The sequence below is a fragment of the Homalodisca vitripennis genome, chromosome 5 (genome assembly GCF_021130785.1).
Source record: "Homalodisca vitripennis isolate AUS2020 chromosome 5, UT_GWSS_2.1, whole genome shotgun sequence".
Lineage (NCBI taxonomy): Eukaryota > Metazoa > Arthropoda > Insecta > Hemiptera > Cicadellidae > Homalodisca > Homalodisca vitripennis.
The window spans coordinates 115,433,599-115,453,204 of NC_060211.1; the positions used below are offsets into that span (position 1 = coordinate 115,433,599).

Consider the following 19,606-nt stretch of genomic DNA (forward strand, 5'->3'; position numbering starts at 1 on the left):
GTGTTTTCGATTGGTGATATAATTGCACGACAATATTAGAAAATAATATTAAGAGCTGAAGAAAAACCACTGTCATCTGCTGTTATTTTTATTTTTATTAGTTATGTGTTAACCTCATTTGGTGTTCTCGTCGACTGAATATGTCGTTACCTGGCACTTAGTTTCTTTGATTCCGAGGTTATTGCCAAGTTAGAGAACAATGACGAATTGATTAATGAAAAGAATGAATATAGTGATGATGAAATCGTGCTGCCAACATAAGAAAATTTGTCAGGTAGTTAAAGCAATGAAGGCCTTGCCCAACTCCAAATATTTTTTTAAATAATGAAACTTTTTTATTTTAATCTATTGTATTTTAATTTTTTATATTTGTGATAAAAAAAAAACAAAAATAATAACACAGTTTATCACAGTTAGTGTGTTTAACTGTGATAAAAAATAAATTTAAGGAAACCATTATTATTATAAGAAAGTATATACATGCTCACACAAATAAAGAAAACTCATATAAATACCTTCAGAAATAAATTTTTGTAAATATTTTTCCAAAACCATATTTGTTTGATATGTCACTGACTTCCGCATTTTCTTCCTACTGAACCGAAAAAACTAAAATAATTATAATATCTGAAACAATATCTATTTATGTTTTGTTTTATATTATATTACAAAAATATCTACCTCAGATCTTCAATGGACAAGAATTTTCATACAAAAAATTGTTGGCAACATCGCAGCACATTTTAAAAGAGATGAAAAAATCGTGTCTGTAATGTGTGACACACTGCAACTGGTAAAAGGACAAAGAAAACAGTATATAGGCATAAAGTAATATTATAAAAAATATAGTTTATTATGTCCTATAAAATTCAATTACAAAAATAACACATCAACTGGTTTAACCATCTTGCTTGCATAAAGGCTAGAATGATAGGAATGTTTTGTTAATTATATTTATGATTTGTTATTGGAACCGTGTTCCCAAGTTGGTTTCCTTTTCTCAATAAAGCTCTTGATACCTTCTTGTCCATCTCTGAGTAATAAATTCTTGACCATTGTCTCCTCGCCCAGTCTGAATCAAAGAAAAGTTAGGTTAGTAATATCAGTCGTATTAGAATATAAGTAAAAAAAGAAACTTTCACACACACTGGAGTATCATATTTTCATTATATTAAATTTACAAGTAGTTATTAAGAAAGAGCCTATTTTAAATAATACCTACCAAAAAATGTACAAAGTCAGTAAAGTTTAATAACAAAAAATCACCCACATAAAAACAGAATAATTTCATCTGACAATGTGGTTAGTTAAAAAAACTTATTAAGACTTACTGGTACGCAGTATGCAGATCCCTTTCAATTTGTTGATAGAAGAACTTCTTGCCTAAGGAAATGACGGCTCGGCTCTTGGATTCAATTGCATCAGTAATGATCTTGAGTTCACTATCTAAAATTACATTTCAAGTAAGACATTTTTAATTAAAACAGCAATTATTGTTTAATTGCTAAAAGTGCATTTATACTTTAAAAATTCATTTGTATCCATTTTACACACCTGTTATTATTTTTTTACTGTTAAGAGGTTTAATGTCTCCATTATTGTTTGATTGATAGAGAGTTTTCATTTTGATAGTTGTAGTTGCATTAAAATTAAATGACAGGTAGTTGATATAACTAATATTTTAAGTATTTGTCACACCAAGGTATAATGTAACATAAAGTAGGATAGATTCATTATACACATGGAAATAAGATAAGCCTGGTACAATAAACTAACATGAACGATTCCTCACCTAGCGACTCAGCTGGAACAACTTTACTGACAAGCCCAGCGAGATGAGCTTCCTCTGCAGTAATAGGCAAGCCAGTGAGAAGCATGCGCAAAGCCATCTTGCGATTCACAGTGCGTGCCACAGCTATTCCAGGCGTTGAACAAAACAGCCCAAAACTTGCTCTATTAATTCAATGTTCATTTAGAAAAAGAACTGCAAAAATACAATTATATATCAGCTAGAGGGCTTAAACACTAAATATTTCAAAATGTACCCTAAAAAATCTCAAATGTTTTAGAAAATTAGAATTTACTTTATATTTCCTATAAAAAACCTTCCATGGGACATGTATATTTTGAAAAGTAATAAAAAAAAATTATTTCTATTTTTTACAAAGCTTTACATTTGGATATTTTATTTTTATCAATTGTAATAAAACAAATATCGCTACATTATTGTTAAAAAAATTATTCCAACTGCATAACAATGTTCCTGGTTTTATACAGTAAAATAATATATATGATAGTCTATACTTTATTTCAATATTAAACTTTCTACATAGTTTAAGTATTTTTTTATCAAATTTTGTTATAAAGTCTGCGATAGTCACAACTGAATGAATTACTGGATTATTTTTATTATATTTTACACTAAAGATCTTAGAATATTAAACCAACACTATACACACACATTTTTAGAACATTTAAATGTTGACTATTTATTTAAATGTATTCTGCTAATGCCAACATAGTATTTTAGTAGCAAATAGTCCATAGAGGAATAAAATCTACCTAAAATAAATGTTTTTATGTTATGATTGATAAATATATGTATATATATATCATTCACAATTTCCTTTTGAAAAACAGTACACTATATTCACGTATTCTTTTTCTATCACATTCTAAATACTCCTGACATAATCGATAGTCGTTCCTTAGTGAGCCTCTTGGGCACATTTTGAAGGTAGGTACCATATTTCCTGCCTCTATCTTTCGTGGTTTTTGCTAGGTGTTGATAAGTTATTCAGTACAATTAATTTATATGGATGAATTTCGATGAACTTATTAGGTTATAAAGAATCAAATTTGGTCTGTTAACCCTTTGAGTGCCAAGTATTTATTGACTGGGTATACTGAAAAGTGCCAGGTATTTTTCTAGTGGGTGTACCTAAAAGTGCCAGCCCTTTTGAAGGCATTTTGCAAGGTTTTAGTAAAAAATTCACAGTTCGATTATTTAATAAGCTATCAACATGATTCTTTTTTTATTTTTATCTGAAAACTCTGTTTAATTAACATAAAATAACAAAGTTACCAAAACACTAAATTTGGGAATACCAAAAATGGACTTACCTAAAAAAAATTCAAAAATTTTTTTAATTTCATTTTTCAACCAAATTATTATGACCAAAAAAATTCATATCCTTTTCTTAGTCCCTATTACTGGAAATTGTATGCAACTGTCTGTAAAGCTTGAAAAATTTTCATCTTCAATAGTTATACAACTTTTAAGAAACTATTGTCACATTGTTTCTGATAGCTATGGCAACCAAAAATATTTGTATGTGAGTTTGATCATTTAAAGTTTGATCGGAAGTGTACTATAACAATTTATTTTGAAAAGAACGATTCTTCACAAATGATATTATTTAAAAATATTAAAGGTTAAAATTTTTAGTGACTTTTTCCCGAACGTCCGGTAAAATCAGACGTCGGCACTTTTCAGACACCTTTTGTCGTCCAGTAAAATCGTACGTTGGCACTCAAAGGGTTAAAATTAATTTTCTGCCTAAGATAGATTTCCAGTATTATTGTGGTGTTTGCCTTGTGCTCTGATCAAGAAAATGTATCAATGAAAACCAATTTCGATCATAAAGCGTCTTCTTTCAGCTCTTTTCATTTACCTTCGATCTAACCAAATTCGATTACCTTATGTGCAGACATTTACGGCTTTTTGAGGTGGTTTTTATAACAACGTTTAATAGTATTTTCATTGCATTAGATAGTTTATTGATCATTGGTGTAATCTAAATTTGAAATTAGGCAATAACTTCTATGCAATCTGCATTACACTACTGATCAAGCACGTTACAATAATAAATTTATAAATTTTAAATGTAAACAAATGTTTCTCCCTCTTTGATGAACTTCAGCTGAAAGTATTAACAGCTGTTAAGTATCAGTTTATTTTGTATTAGATGTGGTAGCGCAGTCTGCCGGATCAAAGGTAAAACATTCCAAAATCAATAACAGTTTATAAATTAAATATTGAATAAATAAACAATCTAAATTGGACCAAATTGTGAATCGAAACCATTCTCGAATTCCATTGAAAACATACAATAAATTTCATTTAAATCGGTCCAGTCGTTTAGGAGGAGTTCAGTCACATACACACGAACAGAAGAAATATATATATAAACTAGCAGACCCGACAGACGTTGTCCTGTACACGTTATAAGAATTTAATTATAGTTAATTAAAATTACAGTATAGTATCGGAAACTGGCCAACAGAATTTAATTTATCTAAAATACTAAATAAGTATTCCGTATAGGGGCTGAAGTATAATAAGTGGCCACCATCACAATCGAATTATAGATATTTCTGAATAGCCTATCTAAACTACTAAAATGACAAACTGAATTAGATTATAGTTATTTAAAGGGCTGAATTATAATAAAGCGGCCAACATCGCAATCAAATTATTGATATTTCTAATTAGCCTATCTAAACTACCGAATTTTATTATCTTTATATTTCTTGTGTGCGTGTGTATGGAGCTGAAACTCCTCCTAATTGAGTGGACCATCTTGGAATGTTTTACATTGTATCCAGCAGAATGCGCTACGATCACAGTTTCAAATGTTTTCTATTTTAATTCCAGGTTTTCCTGACAGTTTGTGCTGCTATCAAATATGTGTGTTGCTTTGTAACATTGTGTAATTATTGTGTGAGTGCTAATTGTAATAATACATTAATAGAGATTGATGATGTTTGAAGTACATAAAAAAAACTATAGTCATTTAATTGAAGTTATTGAACTAATTTTGAAAATTTATTGAACGAAGTAGTATATTGGTCGCATAACCTAAGTAGCATACAAATCAAAAGGTTGTTTTTCTATGTGTGAATAACTATTGTTAACAGTTTGGTCACATAAGTTCAAATTAAGTAGCATATAAATCACATGATTGAATAACTATTCGTCCTCTTCCACAAAGACGTGGCATTTTTCTGTAAAAAAATAAAATTCTGTATAATAGTACACAATGAATATGAGTAACTTATTCAATATGTAATTTTAATTAAGTAACTTCTAGATAAAAATGTATAAACAACATAGACTACAGTATCTAATATACTAAATAAGTATTCCCTATAGGTCTGAAGTACAATAAGTGGCCACCATCACATTCAAATTATTGATATATCTGAATAGCCTATCTAAACTACTAAAATGACGATCCAAATTATAGTTATTTAAAGGCTGAAGTATAATAAGCAGCCACCATCTCAATCGAATTATTGATATTTCTGATTAGCCTATCTAAACTACTGAATTTCATTATAGATATTTAAAATTACAGTATAGTATCAGAACTGGCCAACAGAATTTAATTTAAAACCAATTCCTACATTATTAACAATAGTTATTGACACATGTGATGCTCTATTAATTTAATATTACAATTAGCACTCACACAATAATTACACGGTGATAGAAAACAACACACAAATTTGATAGCAGCACAAACTGTCGGGAAAACCTGGAATTAAAATAGAAAAACATTTGAAAACTGGGATCGTTGAGCGCATTCTGCTGGATCCAATTTAAAACATACCAAGATAAAAAACAATTTATTTATAAACCAAAATTAACTGATCAATCACTGCACACTTAATATTTACCAATTTCAGTTAAAAGTGTATTTTACTAAAACTTCCAATTTTTATATCTGGATAACCTCTATTGATATTCTTGATTAGCCTAATCTAAACTACCGAATTTCATTATAGTTATTTAAAATTACAGTATAGTATCAGAAACTGGCCAACAGAATTTAATTTAAAACCAATTCCTACACTATTAACAATAGTTATTCACACATGTGATTTGTATGCTACTTAATTTGAACTTATCTGACCAATTTGACTGCAGATTTAAATGTAAATTACAACAAATTATTTGAAATCCATTAGTTTAAAACTTGATTATCTAAAAATGTCAACAATAGTTATTCACACATAGAAACAACAACAACTTTTGATTTGTATGCTACTTAGGTTATTTGAGGTAATGCGACCAATAATCTCTATTAATGTACTATTACAATTTTAGCACTCATACAATAATTACACAATGTTTTATTTTTTATTTTCTTCCTTTTGCCTGGCCTTTATAAACTTATAACGCGGCCACGTAGTACACTTTTTATAACTTTATTCTATTATATTTTAATTGTTATTTGCCGTATTTACTTTTGAAACATGAACCTTACAAAACACAACACACACATTGATAGCAGCACAAACTGTCGGGAAAACCTGGAATTAAAATAGAAAAACATTTGAAACTCCGATCGTAGCGCATTCTTCCAAGATCAACACTTAATAATTTACTAAGAATTTCACTTAAAAGCTAAAACTTCCAATTTTATATCTGGATAATCTCTATCCTCCAAAGTGGAGTACAGAATATATTGAAATAAGAAAGTGGTGTTATTTTTATATGTTTATGCTTACTCTATGCTTTCAAGACTATAATTGATTAAACGTATGGCTGTGTTGTAATATTATAATGTTTACATAGAACAACTGGTGAAAATTTAACTTTGCAATCTGCATTAGACTACTGATCAAGCACTTCATAATAACGTAATCTAAATGTAAACAAATGTTTCTGCCTCTTTGGTGAACTTCAGCTGAAAATATTCACAGCTGTTAAGTATCAGTTCACTTTGTATTACGTGTCGTAGCACAGTCTGTCGGATCCAATATAAAACACTCCAACATCAACAATTTATAATTAAAAATTTAATTAAATTTGACCGAATAAATAACTATAGCCTAATGAAATTCAGTAGTTTGGATAGGCTATTCAGAAATATCAATAATTCTATTGTGATGGTGGCTTGCTTATTATACTTCAGCTTTAAATAACTATAATCCAATTCGGATAGTAGTTTGGATAGGCTATTCAGAAATATCAATAATTCGATTGTGATGGAGGCCACTTATTATACTTCAGCCCTATTGGAAAAACCATCTTATTTGTTTATGTACACTCCTGAAGGATTAACAAAAAATATTGTACATTCAATAGCATTACGATAAATTAAGTTGTAAAATTAAAAAATATACTTGTTATTAAAATTAGTAATTTAAAAATTACAGTATAATGTCGGAACTGGCCAACAGAATTTAATTTAAAACCAATTCCTACACTATTAACAATAAGTAGTTATTCACACATGTGATTTGTATGCTACTTAATTTGAACTTATGTGACCAATTCTGACTGCAGATTAAAAAATGTAAATTACAACAAATTATTTTTTAAATCCAATTAGTTTAAAACTTTGATTATCTAAACTGTTAACAATATTCACACATAGAAAACACAACCTTTTGATTTGTATGCTACTTAGGTTATTTGAGGTATGCGACCAATATACTCACTTCAATGTGCAAAATGAGTTCAATAACTTTAATAAATAAGTATAGTTTTTTATGCACTTTAAACATCTTCAATCTCTATTAATGTATTATAACAATTAGCACTCACACAATAATTACAGAATGTTACAAAACAACACACAAATTTGATAGCAGCACAAAATGTCGGGAAAACCTGGAATTAAAATAGAAAAACATTATGGCTGTGTTGTAATATTTAGGCCTATAATGTTTACGTAGAAACAATTGGTGAAACTTCATCTTTGCAATCTGCATTACACTACTGATCAAGCACTTTACAAATTTAAAAATATTAACTTTCTAAATTTTAAATGTGAACAAATGTTTCTGCCTCATTGATGAACTTCAGCTGAAAATATTCACAGCTGTTAAGTATCAGTTCACTTTGTATTACGTGTCGTTCGTGGCGCAGTCTGGCGGATCCAATGTCAAACCACTCCACCATCAACAACAATTTATTATTATTAAAAAATTAATTATAATAACTATTAAAACTTGACCGAATTATGAATCTAAACCATTCTCGGATCCAACTGAAGACACACAAAAAGTTTCATTAAAATCGGGTCCACCCGTTTAGGAGGAGTTTAGGACCATACACACGCACACAAGAAATATATATATAAAGATATAATTTTCTAAGGATTATCCAAAATTCTAGCCTAAACTTATCAAAGGCCAAGTTAAGAATGTTGTATTTATTACTGCACAAAAATGCTATTCCAACCATTACATTCAAATCTAGATCCCATTGAAGATAAACTGAAATAATTAGAAAACCATTAGATGTACGATGTGTATTCTCTTCTGGTATGCCATAAGATTCAAGATGTTTTTATTTTCATTAAGCACAAACAAGATATGCAATATTCAATGTACAAGTCAAACTATGCTACTGTATACATATATTATACACAAGAAAATTAAAAACCTATTCCCAAACTAATTCCCGTATGTAATACAAGAAAACTATCTTATAATACCGGGTGTTTATAAATTAATATCAGGGTTTAAACACTGTAGTTTTTTTTACATATAACTTAAAATTATAATTCATACATCAAATCAGAGCAACTCAGTTTTGTTTGTTATCACCTCTGCGCTAGTGGACACAATGTTTCCTCCGCCATTCGTTAAAAAGCGCTAGTAGCAAAAATGGTGACTCATAGACAGAAGGCTTTTTTGTTCTGCAGTTTGCAAAAACAGAATCTGTAATAACTGTGCAACGTGCGTTCTGTATGTACTGTATAAAGTTTGGTTGTAATCCTCCAAGTAATAATAAAATCTGTAGTTGGCTCCCTTTATAAAGGGAGGAGTATGAAACGACCAACGGTTAGTTAAGAGAGTGTTGAGGGAGTGAGGAAAGCTTTCAAGCATAGCCCACAGAAATCAGTTTGGAAGGCTAGTCATGAATTACCAATTCCAATGATGACTGTTTGAAAAGTTTTACGGAGATGCTTACAACTATGTCCTTATTGTTTGCAGTTGTTACAGGCACTAAAGCCTGCAGGCTATTGTTTATATCCCAATTTTGCAGACAAAATGTTGCACAACAAAGAAGATTTTCTGGATAACGTCGTCTTCAGTGACGAATCAACATTAGTTTTGTCATGTGAAAACTCACATTTGCGTATCTGTGGCTAAGAAAACTCTCACGAGATGACACAATTGTAGCAAAACTACCCTAAATTAAATGTTTTGTGTGCCAAATTTTGGCAGAAAGTTTATTGGCCTTTCTTTTTTGGCGAAGGAACTGTAACTGGTATTTCTTATCTTGATGCTCTAGAACTATGGCTATTTCCTCAACTGAAAGAATATGAATCTAAAACTTCACTGGCAGCAAGATGGTGAACCGCCTCACTAGCATAATTCAGTACACAATTGGTTGAACATCACTGTACCCGATTGTTGGATTGGCCGCAAGAGGCCTAAGCTTGACAAAGCTTGTTTCGCATGGTCTCCATGTTCACCTGAACTGACGCCATCCATGAGATTTTTACCTTTGGGGATTCATAAAGGATTGTGTGTATGTATCTCCACTACCAGCTGACCTACCCGATCTAAGGAACAGATTAAAATAGCTGTTGCAAATTGGGTAATTGATTTGATGTATGCCATGTGATGAATGGAGCGCACAATGAACACATGTAAGCTTTGTAGTTATAAGTATTTGAGTTGCTCTGTCAGGCATCAATTATAATTTTAAGTTTTATATAATAAATACTACAAAATGTTAAAACTCCAATATTTATTTAAAAACACCATGTATACTAAAATGAAATAACTATGTCAAAGAAATTAATACCATCTTTTTTCTAACTAACATCCTATAACTATGTTAAAATAAGTTTAAACACTAATGAGCTAATATCACAGGTCAGGTAATCATGATCATGAATGACTTTGCTTTCCAGTCATTTTTCCATGGTAAATTTATATTTTATTGACTGTAACATCCCATGCTCTTTTTGTCAACTTGTAAAATAGTTTTATTTTCAAAAACACATTTTTAATTTTACGTAACCTAACTGAGGGCAGGTCTAACGGGTATTTATTTCTTGTGTGAAGCATATGAACATCTTGTCTATTTAAATTTTCTTTTAGTTGGAGTAACAAACAATAAATAAACAGGCATAGGAATTTCATAGTTTTAAATCATTTAAATAATGGCACACATAATTCACAATTATCAACATTTAATATCAACAAAGTTTTTTAGTTTACATTAATAAGCATTCGTTGTATCTTGTAAGGAGTTATCTTCAGGTATACAGTGTCATTAATTAGAGCTCTTAGGGTCAAAACAATACTTCTGTACTTTTTTCAAGAACTGAAGGTAAACTTGAAATTATACATGAATGATTTATGATTTATTGATAAAGTACGGAGTCTCACCCAGGAGTAGAGAAAGTGCTGTTGGGAGTGCACAAAGCTATGTCACACTGAGCAACCAGCTGACAACCGGCTGCAGCTGCTAGACCATTAACCACAGCCACCACCGGCACTGGCGCTTCCACCACCTGCAGCATCAGCCGAGTGCAGGCTGCAAACACCTCCCGCTGCTCCTCCGTTCCCTTCTTGCTACCGTCCTACATTTCGTTACATTTTTGTAGATTACTTTTCAATTGTCAATTGCAAATTTTATTCTTTTATAAGAGCCGTTACCTAATAGTTCCATATAAGAGGTAGTTCTGATCTCACTTAACTCAGTTGATCGAACTTATACTGTGATAACATTGTATTATACTTTGACAAATCCCTATATTTTATGAACATATTACACTCTTGTTGCTATATTACGAGACATCATTGCAAGCCTGGTAGTTTTGGCAGTTACCGCAACCCACTTCCCCTCTCACCATGCGGCGATGCCACATTGTGATAGCAGATTCTCAGTATGAAGTGACACACTAACATCTCACTTCATTCTGGTTGGTAATATCCATTACGTTCATTCGCATTCGATTATTCTGCTGTTTTTATTTTATTATAATCTTTTGATCATGTTCTATGTTGTAGTGTAAACACGTTTTGATTTAAATCATGAAGTTAACGGATTTAGGAAGATAAAGGAGAGGTAAAATAAGCAATAACGATTGCTTGATTGTTGAATTCAATCGATTATCCCATCACTAGTTATTCTTCCGTTACAGCTGGCAACATCACACTACAACCCAGGCTTGCATTAATATTCATACTATAGCGACTAAGGTGATAAATTTAAACTTATAAACTTATATAAATTTATACTCACAAACTCTTTCAAGTTGTGACCAGAGGAAAAAACAGGCCCTTCTGCCCTTAGCACAATGCATCTGAGTCCAGTGTCTTCATTGTTAGTGGTCATTTGATGTATTATTGCATTTATAGTAGAGAGAGATAGCGAATTTCTGAAAAAAAAAACACAATTTATAATAAAATATACCTTTTAAATTTAGTTTTTGTATCAGGGTGTCCAGCAAACTTCAATCGTGAAATTCCTGTACAATTCCACATTTTTTCAAGTACATATCTTTAAAATTTTAAAATTATCTAACCAAAAATTGTAATATCCATAAGTCCAAAGGCTAGGTAATGTTCAGTTATTACCTTAAAAATATATGTGGTACACTAAAATGTGTTTTTTTAATTATTTTCTAATATTCACATTTAAAAAAATAACATTTAACAATTTTTTCTCACAATTTGCATAATTTAAATTTATTTTGAATAAGTGAAAGATTTGAAGAAGTAAATCCAGTGTCCTGTAACATGTTTTAAAGGCACAAATACAAAATAGCAAATGTATTACACTTTATAAATTAAAGAGCTATTTATAATAAAAGAAACATATGAGTACATTTTTTTCAAAGCCTCTACTCTCTCTTTCATGAAGACGGCACTGGGGTCCAGTGTCCTTGAACTTGATCACACAAAAATCAACTTAGACATGCTTAGTTTATTTCTAACTTTTTACACAGATTCCTTATATACAGCATTTTCTCCACACATAGTAAATTTAAGTACAAATCCTGCTCACTAGACACCCTGTGTATTTTTTAAAAACCATTATTAATGGTGTTTTTAATTTACAACAGTATTATTCAGATTTATGAAATGGTTACAGTCCTTTCACTGTTACTAAGAAATTAAAAAGAACATATGCACCTTGTTTTAACATCACATAAAGTGATAGTTCGGACTCCTTTTTCTTGTACCATTCTAGTTGTTGGACCTGATGTGGCTGTAGAATAAGATAAAGCAGGTAAAACAGTCCTCCAACATCGAAGCATGTTTAATCTGAAATAGATCAATAGCCTTTAAACACACATTAAAGCTTCAATACAATTTTATTAATATAAAGTCTTTTTAAGCTTGCTGGAGCTTCATACCTGGATCTCTGTGGGGTGTTAGTTAAATTTGGGTGTTAGGTTTGGAACAAATTTAAGTTTATTAGCATGTTCACAATCTAATTGGAAATAAAGAAAAAGAAAATTCATGAGAATTTGAACTTTGATGCCATTCCATGGCTAAACTGTACGAGATATGAGAAATAAGTACTTCTACGTACCTTTTTGGATTATACAAATATAGGAAAGACCATTTAAAAATGTAAAGACTGGATTTCTCAATGTTCAAAATTCCAATTCTGGAAATCTGTTACCCACACTCTTGAGGATGAACACATTCTTCGAGATAGTACATGATAGGTCATGTAACACCAAATTTCAAGTGTTATCACAAATGCTCCTGGCCATCAATACAATCTGCAGTGGCCTGTTTTACTAGTGGTGAAATATGTTTCCTCGAGATCAGCAATAGCATATATTAAAACTGCAGATGGTCTGATCATGATGATTTGAATTGGTCTGATCTAACATTGAGAATTGTAGTTTAAAGTTTAACATTAAAAGTTTGTTAATTCTTCTTGTATTGGGATAATCTTTTCGGCCCAAATTTGGAAAACAAAAAAAATAGTTAAATAAGATTTTGTTTAAGAAAAAAATACGTATCTTAAAATTCTCCTTGGAATCCATTACAATCTTTTTCCTGAAATCTGAATGTTAGTTTGAAGATTCAATATTAATACGATGACTGTGGCAATATTAACAAGTTGATTGTGGCAGATAACATAGTGTGTTACTAGATGGTCAAGAGTACTCAAGATTATTCTATATAACAGCAGTGAAGACATCAACTACATATATTATAATTAGATAGTTATTGTACAGTAGGTTAACACATATTAACTGTAGCAGATGCTTCATGTGCACCAGTGAAAATTATTAGTGCTTTAGTACAAATTGTTTAAAGTAGGCTGGCTACACAAAATCACTCTCACTAAAGAGCCACAGTGACAGTGTAAACCTTTCGTTTTGAGGTTATTATAATTTTAGACAACATGAAATTAAAAAATAAGGAGGTATATTTCCTAAGCCAGAATATTGGGTAGGGTACAATAAGCGGACCCGGTTTTTTATATCGAAATTGGCAAACGATATTACTTAATCATAACCATCGATATAATCAATCTATTCTGATTAATTATTTTGAACTATTACCTTAAACTAATAACTATTAACTATATCAACAGCTGTAAACACTCTAAAATAATACACGTAGGATAATATTTCAATTTTACATAAGCAATTCTGATTATTAAAAATGACAGTACAATTTTTTTAAAATACACGACGTTGCTTTTTCGTGGCTTCAACATATTGGATTGGTACCGAAAAACCCAGTATGTGAAATTTGTGGGAAAGAAACAACTGTAACTGTGAGAGGAGTAAATATGGTCATCTTCAGTTTTCCTAATTTTGGTTATAATAATTTGTTTGATCACTGTAAATATTAAATTCATATTTAAATTTAAAACATATGATTGTTATTGAGGACTATAGGTACTTTTATATCGATTGATAGTCTAGGATTTGAGATGCGAATATTAGGTATCGATGACTATATTCTTCGATATAAAAACCGGGTCCGCTTATAGTACCCTACCCGAAAGAAATTCACATAATATGTGTACAAGTACAGAAAGTTAGTACACTCTAAGTGCTAAACTCTTCATTCCTGCTAAATACTTGGAATTCTGAACACTCAATGCGCAATTATCTTTTATTTTCAATAATTCAAATAATAATAAGAGTTTGATATTTGTTTAATTTATAATTATAAAATCGTAATATTTGAAATTTATATTGGCTATTTTTAGTATGTTTCATGTTAATCAAATGCATTTTTAGTTAACAAATTTTTCTACTCATAATTCAATTATCTTTTTTAAGTTAAAATATTTTTTTATTTTTATGTGAGTTCTGTATTTTGAATTTACGAATGAAATCATTTGCAATACTTCATACTAAACACCCACAAAATTGTTATTTAAAATGTCATCTCCAAGATCTACTTTTTATTGGTTCAGAAATATATTGTATTCAATTTTTTATTTTTCAAATCATATTGTAGATATTTTCCTTAACTAAGTGAAATTATAGCACAATGTTAATATAGTACAAGTGTGATCAATCAATAAATACAACAAAGCAAACTACAGCTTTATACAACCATGATACTGGGTTAGCAGTTTTAAAATATGCCTGTGGTGAAAGGTCTGATCGTTTTTGATAAGAGCAAATAGTCTGGCAGTGAAAGGGTTAACAATGGCATCATTAACGAGATACACAAACCCATACTTGACTAGTTAGTTGTTAGTTAAATGACTTAATACTTGTTAGTTCACTGATTTTTTACATGGTATCTTAAGATCGTCATAGGACATAATAATGTAAATAAAAACAACAAAGAAAGTGAACTAACCTATTCAATTGATAGGTTACGACAAACAAAGTCAAAATTCAGTATAGACTGATTATTCTCACTGAGTGACAGAGTGACAGTCTGAGTATTTTCTTTTCTCTTTTCTTTTTCTTTTGCCACCTTTTTGTGGCGGCCTGGATTAAAAATCCATTGAGGCCCCGATGTTCACTTTTGTGGTTGTCCGTCGTTTGTAGGTAGTTCTTACAAGAACTTTAAAAATTTTACATCAGTCTTCGGTTTGGTAATCTGACAAAAAAAAAAAAAAAAACATTTAGATTCGTTAGTTACAACAATAATGTACAGTGGTAATATTGTTTTGTAGTATTTATGTTAGTTACAATAAAGCTAGGATATTCTAAGGATTTTGTAAGTAGATGGGTATCAGGAAGGGAAGGTGTAGGAATCTCTTCTCTGCCAGGGGCCGATCAGGCAATGTCCTATCCGAAAAAAGGTAGGCCAAGGAAAGAATGGAGCCCAGGATTGGAATGACATCTATGTATTGTGTCTGTGTATAGATGGACTTTGTTTTTATATTTAAAGTTTTTCGTTTGATTGCTTTTAAAAAATTGTTGATTTCATTATACATTTCATACTTTTCTGTGCTGATTACATAGTTTTAGATTCTTGGAAAATGTCTCACTAATGATTTTTGTTTTTTGGAGATAGTTATTTCTTTCATGCGTATATTTTGGACACTGAAAGATTAGATGCTCCAATGTTTCATCCACTCGCCATTGTACAATTTAGACATAATGGTGTAAAATAACATTTAATTCTGTGAAGACATGCGTTAACATTAACGTGACCAAGCCTAATCCTACAGATATTAACTATTTCACCTCTCGACATTTTAGAGGCTGTGAACCAAGGTGTCTTTGTGAAACATTGCTTGATATTTTTGTACCAATTTGCCTTTAAGGATGATGTTAAATATACCAGTCATTTCAGTCCCAATCTTTTTGTTTTGGTGCGATTTGAAATCAGCATTTGTTACATAGAATTCGTAGCTGGTGAAAGTTAGACCTGTTGATTCTTTTGCCAATTTATTCTACGGCTTCGTTTTCTTTAATCCCACTATGGCCAGGTATCCATTGTAAAGTGTAATTATTTGTGTTGTTTCTCATCATTTTCCGCTATTATGTTCAAAGTCAGGTCCTTACTGTATATTATTCCCCAATAATGCCTGATCAACTGCTTCGATGACAGATTTACAGTCAGAGCAGATAACTATTTCACTATTTGTGATCTTTCTAGTATACTCAACGGCTTTCAGTATTGCATACATTTCGGCTGTATAGCTCGAAACGATATGGTTGAGTTTGAAAATATGTCTTTCCGTCATAGCACGGAATATAGAAGGCTGCGCCAGAGCCCGAGTTAATTTTTGATCCGTCAGTGTGTAGATCATAATATTATCCTTATAGGTTATGTTTACCATATTTATACCATTCTTGTTGCAAATATTTGATTGCTGACTTTCTTGTCAAGCAATCTACCATTAATTAGTGTATTGCAGCTTACATTTACGTCAGTAATTTCAATAGGTTTGGTTAAATCGTGGGGTTACAGCAAATAATTTTAAGTTGTTATTTCTATGGGGTTAATTGTTTGTATTAGGCTTAATGCTTGTATATATACAGGAGTTTTCTTTTTGTTCCAGAAAGGGTTATTATTAGTTAGCATGTATAGATACATGACACTGTGATAGGCTGGGTGAGTTGTATCTGTTATTATTTTATAAATTAGTCGCTCAGTAAGAGATAATCTTCTCAGGGATAGTGTAGGTATAGGCACATTCAAATTGCATGCCAAATGATTAGGGGTAGTTTTAAAGGCCCCAATCGCTAATCGGAGTGCTTGGTTTTGTACTTTTTCAAGTCTGTCAAGTATATAGTTAGGAGCATGACCATCAAATAAAAGAGCAGTAATCAATCTTGGATCTAATTAGACTTTTGTATATACTCAGCACAAAATCGGGGTTGGCACCGTTTCTGCCACATGATACCATTTTTAAAAAATATTTAAGTCCTTCTGACATTGCAATATAAGTTGTTCTAAGTATGGTTTAAATTTTAATTTATTATCTATAGTAATACCTAGGAGTTTTAATTTATCTTCAACTCTTATTGTTTGACCATCCAATATAAAATTGTGTATTGAGGGTTTGTAATTGACCTTTTCCTAGTAAAATGGTTTATGACAACTCTTACTAGGATTTAGGCTTAGATTTAAATCCTCTAATACTTTATTCATATTGTCTAATGCAAATTGCATATTATATTGTACGTTGTCATAAACTTTTACCAGATGATATAAGGTGACATCGTCAGCATACTGTACGATATCTAGTACTGTCCTGACCTTGATAAAGCTGGGTGGCGAGAGAGGGAATAGAAAAAGGGAAGAGATGTGGGATCAAAGTGTGACGATCGTATCGATGTCAATAAATATCGATATTATTGTGTCGATTTCTACTGCATTTGCTATTGATATACATAACTTACGTGTCCAGTTCTGACAATTAATCTAATCTTGTCCATTTAAAAGAGAGCAGATTGAATGGCCATGTCCGACCTTTACATCTAAAGCCGCGTTTACAACGGAATTGGCAACCAAAAATTGCCAACTCCGATTGCCGACGCTAGTTGTCGATGGAAGTTTGCAATTTGTATCTGCAACCATGAACACAGTTTGCTTAATTTTTACTGCAACTTGCAACCAAAAAATTAGACAGTATATAGAATGTCGAGTTTGGAAGAGGTTGTACTTGCTGCGGCAGCGTGTGTGTTCTAGGTAAATTGAGAAGACGGAGAAGATTCTGGGTTCGACCTCCATTGCAGGTAAGAGCAAGGTATAGTGGCAGCGATCTATTGATAGAGATGATACAAATCCTTTGACGGGAGAATTGAGATGCGATGGCAGTATAACGAACTTTTTAAGAATGTCGAGCAATGATTTTGAATGTTTAATTGTTGGTATTGGACACATAATTAGCAAAAATGATACTAACTACAGGAAAGCAATTCCAGTGCGTGACAGGTTAGGTATAACTTTGCTATTTTTGGCTACTGGCGACTCTTATACAAGCATCAGTTATTTGTTAAAAGTTTCAAAAAGTGCGATATCTCTCTTTGTGCCAGATGTCTGTGAGGCTTTGAAATGTTTCCTGAAGGATAACATACAGGTGAGTAAATGTTAAATACTAATCGAACACGTGGAGCCGATGGGTGGGTGGGGTAGCGGGGTTAGTTGCAGACTCAAGTTGCCGCTCAATTTGGCACTGCAACTCGTATTGCCGACCGAGGTTGGCAACAGCCTTTGATCTTTACCGACTTCAGTCGGAAAACCAAATTTTGGTTGCCAACTCGTAAAATCGGTCTGCAACTACAGTTGGCAATGCGAGTTGCAGTTGTTTTAAGGCGTTCGACTAAAAATTGCCGATAAAAGTCTGCAATCATTGGTTGCCAACTCCGGTGCAAACGGGGCTTAAGGTGTTGTAACTCCACACAGAGTTTTCCCAATAGAGAGCAGATAACTAGACGGTTGGATCTTGCAGAAAGCTACATTTAATAAATAAATTGTTAAGTTATTTGAGAAACTATTCTCTTGCCTATCTATTATAATATACAATTAATTCGATTTAAACTGGACGATTCTAGTTATAAAATAATGTAAAGGGATTTTGTAGAACTGTCGGCTCTCTCCACAGTTTCCTTGAAAGTATACAATCATCTGCTATTGTCAGTTCAAAAAATAGGATCAAAAACGTTTTCCAAGAAAATATTGCTTTTGGACCATCCTTTCTATTCGCTGGAATAACTCTTTTGCATGACTTCTATAACATTCAAGATAATTTTAAGATTGTACATTTTTAGATCAAGTAGTGCGAATTTCAATATATTTTAATCCATACTGGTCGGCCAACATACGTTCATTTTCTTTTTTTATAACTAGCATAAATACATATTTTAATCTGTATGTTAACATTAAGACGGACATGGCTGTCACTAAGGCTAATTTTATGACTGTCAATGATCCTTGTGAATTTTGTGTCAATAAAAATTATTTAGGTTTTATATACTTATATTTATTTGAAATGAACTTTTTTAATGAATTTTTGTCTTATTGTGTTAGGTTCCAAAAAGAACGTTAACTGAACGTTTTTATTTATAAATTTAGATCATGCTAAATAATGACAAGAATTTTATTAATATTATATTTTTCGACCTTCGTGTAGGCTAAAATATAATAATAGATTCACAAATTTGTACATATCCGTTAACATATCGATTAATGATTACACTGATTACCATTGCTCTTTTTATTGTTTTAAAAATATTTCTTCCTTTATCGACAAGTCGGAGAATATTACAGCATCTCTTCACGGGTGCTGTTCCCAATAAAGTAAGGGATAGCACTTGTTAGAATTAGACAAAAAATTATTTTTCTCTAAAAAATGTATAGTGCTCTTTTTTTATTAGAGCTATTAAAATTTAATATTCTTTTACTAAAAAATACATCGTTCTGATTTCTCTTTTTTACTTAAATCTATGTAAGTTGTTACTTGATTCCTTAAACAAAAACTTGAATTGTTTGAATAACATTAATTTTCCCAAAAACTTGATTACTCTGTTGTTACGTTAAAAATTGAACCTTTTTATTTTATTTCTATTACAACAGATTAGTTTTTTCATTTACATAAAAGCTTTTTTTTTAAGTAACCGTAAAACACCAGGCGAATCCTCAAAACGAACGAGGAAAAGCGCACTAAATAGGTTTTTATGTGTCTAAGTTTTCTGTTGATATGGTTTCCTCTTTTAATCCGTTCAGC

At 31.2% G+C, this 19,606-nt stretch overlaps 1 protein-coding gene across 5 annotated transcripts; it reads right to left on the bottom strand.

Moving 5' to 3' along the window:
- Nucleotides 1–829: 829 nt before the first annotated feature.
- Nucleotides 830–17,213, bottom strand: LOC124362760 (enoyl-CoA hydratase domain-containing protein 3, mitochondrial). Of its 5 annotated transcripts, none has more exons than XM_046817528.1 (7): nucleotides 17,137–17,213; nucleotides 12,118–12,249; nucleotides 11,225–11,360; nucleotides 10,366–10,559; nucleotides 1,793–1,953; nucleotides 1,332–1,446; nucleotides 830–1,072 (listed from the first exon to the last, which is right to left on the bottom strand). In XM_046817528.1, exons 2-7 carry the CDS (start codon nucleotides 12,240–12,242, stop codon nucleotides 955–957), a joined length of 849 nt encoding a protein of 282 aa, XP_046673484.1. In that variant the 5' UTR covers nucleotides 12,243–12,249; nucleotides 17,137–17,213; the 3' UTR covers nucleotides 830–954. The 5 variants fall into 5 exon arrangements, with proteins under 5 accessions (XP_046673484.1, XP_046673480.1, XP_046673483.1 ...); XM_046817524.1 differs by lacking the exon at nucleotides 17,137–17,213 and adding an exon at nucleotides 14,776–14,866; XM_046817527.1 differs by lacking the exon at nucleotides 17,137–17,213 and adding an exon at nucleotides 14,710–14,729.
- Nucleotides 17,214–19,606: the final 2,393 nt, after the last annotated feature.